Here is a 7,893-nt window from a genome sequence, read left to right as displayed (position 1 = left end):
TTCAAATTTTACAAATATTGTACAATAATAACAATAGTAATAATAATAATATTTTACAATAATAATAATGTGTGAACATGCTGCCCGCCTTGAATTGACAACATCAATTCTAATTATTGGAAACTGCAAGTCAACATGCTGTATCCTCGGTCATCTGCTGATGTCGTGGCATCGGTATTGGAGGTGTTTGATAGGTGATTTTTTGCCTTCGCCATATATATAATAGTGCACTAGCGACACATAGAAACATTGCTAATGCAACGTAGCTGGTTATTAGACTATGTGTCCCTGGACTAATAGCATCAGTTGGAAAACTGGAACTCTGGATGTGGCCTAATTTTCGTTGAATAAGTTCAAGCTCATGGATTGTGGGTGACAATGGTTTGACGCTGATGTTATTGCTCGCATATTGTTTTGTCCATCCTACAGATAGGTTCAATCTGGTGATCGATGCCTGCATTGAAGTAACCATTTTTTGATGACCTTGAATCGTAATGTGTTCATTTTTGATGATGCATTCAGGTTCTAATTTAATCAAACTACTGCCCACTAAAGTTAATTGAAATGCTTTCTTGTTGCATACTGCATTCATTTTGATGTTATTTATGGTTGCGTAAATCCATTGATTCGGATGATTTAGTTGATACCATACAGTTGTGTCCTTGAGCTGATACATATCGCATCTTGGTTTAGCTTGATTGTTAAATAAGTCAATTTCACAATTATTGACGTTTGCCGATTCATGAAATGTTGCTTGTATGTTTGGACATAATAACTCTTCGTCACTTATCGATATGCATGCGTCCACTTGATGCTGTGTCATTGGTCGAAATTCATCATGATGCGGACTGATGGCTAGAAATTCTGTTGAAAGTTTCACTGATAAAAGTGTGTTATTTATAGCTGCCACAATTGGAACAAGATATAACAGTTGAAATTCTCTTGGATCCGTGAGAGGTAAGTTGATGCAAAAAATGACATGGCCCTTTGCCAGGATTCCGTTGATCTTCATGAGCCTATATACTTCGAGTAAGTTATTGTGGTGGATAGGTAACTGTAGGTGTGATGGAAGATGTGCCCTAATCATCATTATTTGCTCACTAAGCTGTTGTGGAGTCAGCAGAAGAGGATTTATTTTATCGTGATGACTGTCGATTAGTACGTCCATAATTGATGAGTGAACTCTTTGCAGGTTGGATACCATCATGAGCATTTGCATTGACAACATAAGCATGTTTTGTGTTACGTGTATGTCGTTTATTGACTCATCTGTATCCAACAAGTTATTGATGCGCTTTTCAATTTCTTCAAATTTGTCATGCATGTTTAATTGGTTCTTCTTAAAGATATTGATAGTTGAATCAACAAGTGACGTTTGGTTTTTAACGAGTTGTTCCAGGTGATTGTCGTTCCTTTTAAGACCATTTATTGTGCTTGACATTTGTGCCGCGTAGTTTGAGTCGAGGACACCAAACAATGAATTTGCAAAATTTCCGACAATGTCTATAGCTCCTCTTGTTATTCTTTTTCTAACAGAAAGAAGATTAAGTTCCATTTGCAGTTCCTCCGTTATACGGTCAAAATAGTTGAGTAATACCTTGCAAGCAGTGTTATCCAATGCCTTGTCGCATAAATTGTTCAACCTTTTTGTTCCATCAGCTAAAATGCTCATTTGTTGTTGGTATGGGGAAAGGTCAAAATATACAATCATTTTCCAATCAGCAGACATGATTTTGACTGGTTTAAGCTGCTCAAAATAAATGCCAGGTTTGTTGTTGAAGGTTGTTATATTGACGGGACTACATAGTGCAAGTGGCAAAATGAGTAGAGTAATAATGGTGAGCAGCAACCCGGAATTCAGACATGATCGTTTTGTCGGAGTTAACCCATTGACTAATGATTCAGGCTTTCTGATGCGATTTAATGGAATTTTTACGATAAGCGACACGGGAGGTGACGTTGGAGTTTCTTGAGTCTGTTCTGATTCGATTTTTCTTTCAGTCATTTTTCCAAAGGTTGGATCTTCTAATTTATCGTCTTCAGGAAATAATGGAGCTAATCTATGCACCGGTCTTTTAAATACTCCCTTTTTTGTTTGAATGTCACAAACTCTCACTAAACCATCTTCGCCTTTGTAAACTTTGATGATGCGTCCTAAAGGCCATTGCAGAACTGGGACATTGTCTTCTTTAAGGATTACCATCGTATTGGTCTGTATGTTGGTGATGGGACCCTTCCACTTGTGGCGCTGTTGCAATTCGCTTAGATACTCCTTAGTCCAGCGCTGCCAAAAACTGTGTTTTAGCTCTGATACCAGTTGCCAGCGTTTAAGTAATTTTTCTTTAGAGTCACGTGCATGCACATCAACGCTTGAAGTGATTTCTTCACCTATTAAAAAATGACCTGGAGTTATTGCGTTCAAATCGTTTGCATCTGATGAGCTAGGAATAAGGGGTCGCGAGTTCAACACTGCTTCAACTTCAATAACGACAGTTTCAAGCTCTTCATATGTAAGTGATGCTGTTGAAACATTTTTGACCAGCAAATATTTGGCAGATTTTACTGCTGCCTCCCATAGCCCGCCGAAGTGTGGTGACCTTGGTGGAATGAAGTGAAATTCTATGCCTTTCGTACTGCACATTCCTGCAATTGATTCCTTCGCTCGATCAGCGTAGATGACGTCAGTAAGTTCCTGCAACTTGTTTTTCGCTCCAACGAAATTGGTCGCATTGTCGCAGTATAACGTTTTACAGCGTCCTCGTCTTGCTATGAAGCGTTTTAATGCTCCAATGAATGCATCTGTGGTCAGATCAGTCACAAGTTCTAAGTGTACGGCCTTGGTTGCAAAACAGCAAAAGACAGCGATATACGCCTTTTGTGGACGCTTGCCTCTTGTTTTGTAATGAACCCATATTGGGCCACAATAATCAACTCCAGTGCTGAGAAATGGTCGAGCTGGTTGCACACGGTGTCCAGGCAAATTTCCCATGATTTGATTGTACACAATTGGCCTTGCTCTTCTGCATCTTAAGCATTGTTGTATTACAGCTCTCATCAAGCTTTTTCCTTTGAGGGGCCAAAAACGCTGCCTCACTTGTGCCAGCAATGCTTGGGCGCCACAATGATAATTGTCTTTATGTATTTTTTCTACCAACAACTTTACTAGTGGATCGTTGCTTGGTAAAATCATTTGATGAATGGCATCAAATTGCAGTGTTAAAGAGCTTAGCCGTCCGCCAACACGTATTACCCCTTCTTCATCTACGAACGGAGTTAGTGAACTGAGGTTATGAGTTTTTGGCACAAATTCATCCTTAACTAGCATTTTCCTTAGATCAGAAAAATCGGAGGCCTGGATTTGACGTATTATTATCTTAAGTGATACGTCGAGCTCCATCGGTGAAAGCTGCATGGTCTCTGGTCTTGATTCTTTTGGTTTCCGTGCGTTTTTTGTGAAACGAAGTACATATCCAACAACCTTTTGGACATGTGTAAATAAATTTCTTGAATGAATCGAGTAGACCCATGCATGCTCATTAGTAGGTTGTTGTGTTGATAAAGCAAGCACCACCGTGTTCTCTTCAACAATTAATTCCCTTTTGAAGGGAGCTGGCCACAGCGGCTTTGGCTGATATAAAAATAGTGGACCATATAACCACATGTAGCAAGATGAAAATTCCCGCGGTTTAAGCCCTCTTGACAGAATATCTGCCGGATTTTGTTTTGACGGGACGTGACGCCATTGTTCTGGAATTGTTAACCGAAGGATTTTTACAATTCGGTGGGCGACGTAAACGGGTAATTTGCCTGGATGATTGTTTATCCAGGAAAGCACAATTTGTGAATCTGTCCAAAAGTAAGTTGCTTTGTCTTGATAGCCTAAATCAAGTTTAACTCTTGCCATGAGTTCTGCTGCTAGCAACGCTGCACACAGTTCTAGTCGTGGAATTGTTTGAGATTTTATGGGTGCTACACGAGATCTGGAGCATAGTAGATTAAGTTTTATCGTTTTATCCTTTTGTACTGTTCTAATGTATACTGCTGCACCATAAGCCTTTTCTGAGGCGTCACAAAAAGCGTGCAGCTCAACATGGCTGTAGCCTTGACTGCTGAATACGTGCCTCACAACTGTTGCATTGTCCAACAAGGCCAGATCTTCTCTATACGATGTCCATTGTTTACGTATTTCTGACGGAAGATCATCATCCCAATCGAGTTTTAGCTGCCATGCTCCTTGCAACAAGATTTTACCGGTGACCAAGATTGGACCAATAAGACCCAAAGGGTCATATATGTGTGCCAAATCGGAGCTCATAGATCGTTTTGTTGTGTGACTATGGTCTCGACTGTTAACCTTGATACGAAATGAATCTGACTTTGGTAACCATAAAAGACCCAGCGTCTTTGTGAATTGGGTTTCCTTGGAATCAAAATTGAGATTTACTTCTTGATCTTCTGTAGCGATTCCATGTAAAAGTTTTGGGTTGTTTGCACACCATTTTTTTAGTTTCATTCCAGCCTTGTCTAGAATTGTTATTAATTGTTGTTGAATTAGTAACGCTTCGTTGATGGTATCAGCTCCTATTAGACCGTCGTCAACATAAAAATCCCTTTTTAAAGATGTGGCGCCATATATGTAAATAATTTCCTTGATATTCATCCGCCAATTTTGTTAGACAGCGTGTTGCTAAATATGGTGCTGCTCTTGTGCCATAAGTAACTGTGTTCAACTGATAATAATTAAGTGGTTCTGTGGGATTTTCTCGCCACATTATGAGTTGCAGATTTCGATCATCTTTGTTAACCCATATTTGACGGTACATTTTTTCCACATCAGTTTTTAAAACATATTTGTGCATTCTAAATCTGAGCAAAATCGAAAACAGTTCGTCTTGAACTTTTGGACCATTAAACATTATGTCATTTAGTGATGGCCCTGATAATTTGTGTACTGATGCGTCAAATACAACTCGCAGTTTTGATGTTGAGCTGTCTGGACGTAGCACACAGTGGTGAGGGATGAAATATTGGGGAGATATTATTTCGCTACCGCTGAATTTTGTCATGTGTCCCAATGCTTCATATTCCCTCATAAATGAAACATATTGATTCTTTAGATCAGGATTTTGAATGAAACGGCGCTCGATTGTCTTGAACCTCTCGTAAGCGATTCCTTTTGTATCTGGTAACACTGATGGATGATTCTTTAGTGGGAGTTTCACAACAAATCTGCCATCACTTCCTCGAAAAGTGTGTTGCAAAAAATGTGACTCACAACGCAATTCGTCTTCTGTGAGTTCCGAAGTTGAATCTGGAATTTCTTCTGATTCCCAGAATTTCAATATAGATTCTTCTAGTTCCTTAGTAGTGCACATGCCACAAGTTGCCGTGCTTGAATTTAAAGTTTCAACATTGCCAGCTACAACCCATCCAAAAATAGAATTCTGAAGTGTTGGAAGACTACCTGCTAGTTTTATTTGACCTTCAATAAGTAACTTGAAAAAGATCTCTGCTCCTAACAGGCAATCTATTCGGCCAGGTTTGTTAAAATCTGGATCAGCGAGAGTTAATTCCTTTGGAATATCCCAGGATTCGATATTCAAATACTGCATTGGCTGATCTGAAACGATTTTTGGTATGATATGTGCATCCATCTCTGCTACAAATTCGTTCAACGTTGATTGTACTCGAATTATTGTTTGATGACGTATTTTTGATTCATTTGCTCCTACGCCTTCCATACTCATAAGCGTTGGCCTAGGCTTGCAGCCCAATTTTTGTGACAGGCGGTTTGTTATGAGATTGATTTGAGAGCCAGAGTCCAATACTGCTCTGCATTCAATTTGTCTTCCATTTGATGCCAGCAATCTTATTCTGGCCGTCCCTAATAAGACATAATTAGATTCCTGTCTGGTATTGTTTGTTAAAAGAGTTATTTTATTTGATGATTGGTTTGAAACTGAAGCTTGACCTGTTTGTTGAGGCGTCGAGTTATTTCCTTGAAGAACAGTACCTTTTGTGTATTGATTCCCCTTTGGATTATGCATCAAAGTGTTATGTTTTTTAGAACACTTAGTGCAGTGCCTTGATTTACACTCATCAGCTCGATGTCCAATCCTGAGGCAGTTCACACACAAATTGAACTCTTTAACCCAATTCCAACGTTGTGATAGATTAGCCGTCTCGAATTTTTTGCAAGCATAGACCATGTGACCGTCTTTATTGCAAATTGGACAGGTTTTACTTAAACCAAATTTTGTAGCTGAAGCACATATTCGAGTGAATGATGAATCTCCTTTTCCCCTAGCCTCAAGTGATTGAAATCTATGTTCCAAAAATTTTAGCAATTCATCAATGGTTATTAAACGTTTGTTGTCTGATAGCCCTTGTTCGAAAGCTGTTAGAGTTTCTGCATCCAGCTTGCGCAGCAATAGATGTACCAGGATAATATCCCAATGTTCAACTGGAACTCCTTGAGCCTTGAGACCATGTATGCATTCCTTGCTTACATCGTGTAGAGATTTTAATGCTGGAGCCGACTCCCTTTTAATGGAGGATTGTCCCATTAATTTATTTAGGAGTGTTGTAACCAGAAGTCGCTTATTTTCATAACGACTTGTAAGTAAAGTCCAGGCTATATTGTAATTTTCTCCTACTACTGGAAGATGTCTAATTAGCCCCTTTGGCTCGTTATCCAATGATGTAGTCAGATAATGCATTTTTTTACTGTCACTGATGTCCGTGTTGTGGACCAATTCCATATACAAGTCCTTGAATTCCACCCACCGCATATAATTTCCATCAAATTTTGGTAGTGATATTCTTGGTAGAGGCAATTCGCAATCTGTCTGTCTTGAGTTGCGAATTGTCTGATTATTATGCAAATGTTGCTGTAGTTCGATCATGGCAGCTCCTGCCTTTTCCTCGAGTTCATAAAACATTTCCAGTGTGTAGTCCTCAATGATGCTTTCGTCGGTAGCTTCCCGTAACGTTGTGTTATTTGCCGTTAAATCGACCATATATCCTTCAAGACTGGCTGCCTTTATAGAATAGTATGTAGATGGTAGTTCAACTTGCCTGTTGACCATGATTCCTTCTATCGTTCTTTCAATTACACGTATGAGTGCCTTCTGATTTCGGAGTAGTTTCCGAATGTTTGAATCATTTATCTGATTGTTTTGCTCAATTGTTGTGCCATTGCTTGCTGAAGATGATTTTTCTAGCTCTATTGCTTCAATTTCTAGAACCTTGTTGTAATCGACAATCATTTTAAGAATACTCTGATACTCTTTGTTCACCAAGTATTCATGGTCGTCAACCTTGTCCACTGAAGCCATGATTTCCTGATGATTTTCATGATATTCGTCACCCAACCTTTGAAATTCTTGAATCTTGTCTGTATAGAATTGAGAAGTTCTGCGAGGTTTTCCAGCTTTTTTGCAATTACCAATAAATTGTTTGATTTTGTCGCCCAATGCCTTTTGGCGATCCACTAGCGAACTGAAACCCATTATCCAGTTAGTTGATTTGTTGATTAACAGCCAATTTCACACCTTGTGAAACTAAAGTTGTTTTATTTGTCCTCTGTTGATGCTGACACCAAAGCCTGTATTGATGTGATCGTAGGACACTTTTACGTCAATTCGTGTTCTTTGTCCTCTTTTGATGCTGACACCAAAGTCTCTGTTGATGTGATCGTAGGACACCTTTACGTCAATTTCGTGTTGAATTATCAAGCGATTCACCTGATAATCACGTCGGGGTCACCAAATTAAATGTTAATGAATTAACATCTAAGGTATTGAGTTCACAGCACTTAAACTGTAACTCTTTAATTGAAGGTTGAGTTTTCAGCACTTGAACTGAAACTCTGGAAAATGAAAATGAGAGATC

General features: G+C 39.0%; 1 protein-coding gene across 1 annotated transcript; it reads right to left on the bottom strand.

Annotated features, from left to right (window-relative positions):
• Positions 1-4,595: 4,595 nt before the first annotated feature.
• LOC119663810 lies at positions 4,596-7,511 on the bottom strand. The gene has a single exon (XM_038073410.1). The coding sequence runs from the start codon at positions 7,509-7,511 to the stop codon at positions 4,596-4,598; it is 2,916 nt and encodes a 971-aa protein (XP_037929338.1).
• Between the last annotated feature and the right edge of the window lie 382 nt (positions 7,512-7,893).

This window comes from Teleopsis dalmanni, unplaced genomic scaffold, assembly GCF_002237135.1.
Source record: "Teleopsis dalmanni isolate 2A unplaced genomic scaffold, ASM223713v2 unscaffolded_contig_0927, whole genome shotgun sequence".
NCBI classification, from domain to species: domain Eukaryota; kingdom Metazoa; phylum Arthropoda; class Insecta; order Diptera; family Diopsidae; genus Teleopsis; species Teleopsis dalmanni.
Note: the sequence above shows the minus strand (reverse complement) of the source record. Positions and strands in the feature narration are given on the sequence as shown.

What these genes read in the sequence shown, in the direction of transcription:
- LOC119663810 (XM_038073410.1), bottom strand. Translation starts at nt 7,511, where the DNA reads ATGGGTTTCAGTTCGCTAGTGGATCGCCAAAAGGCATTGGGCGACAAA.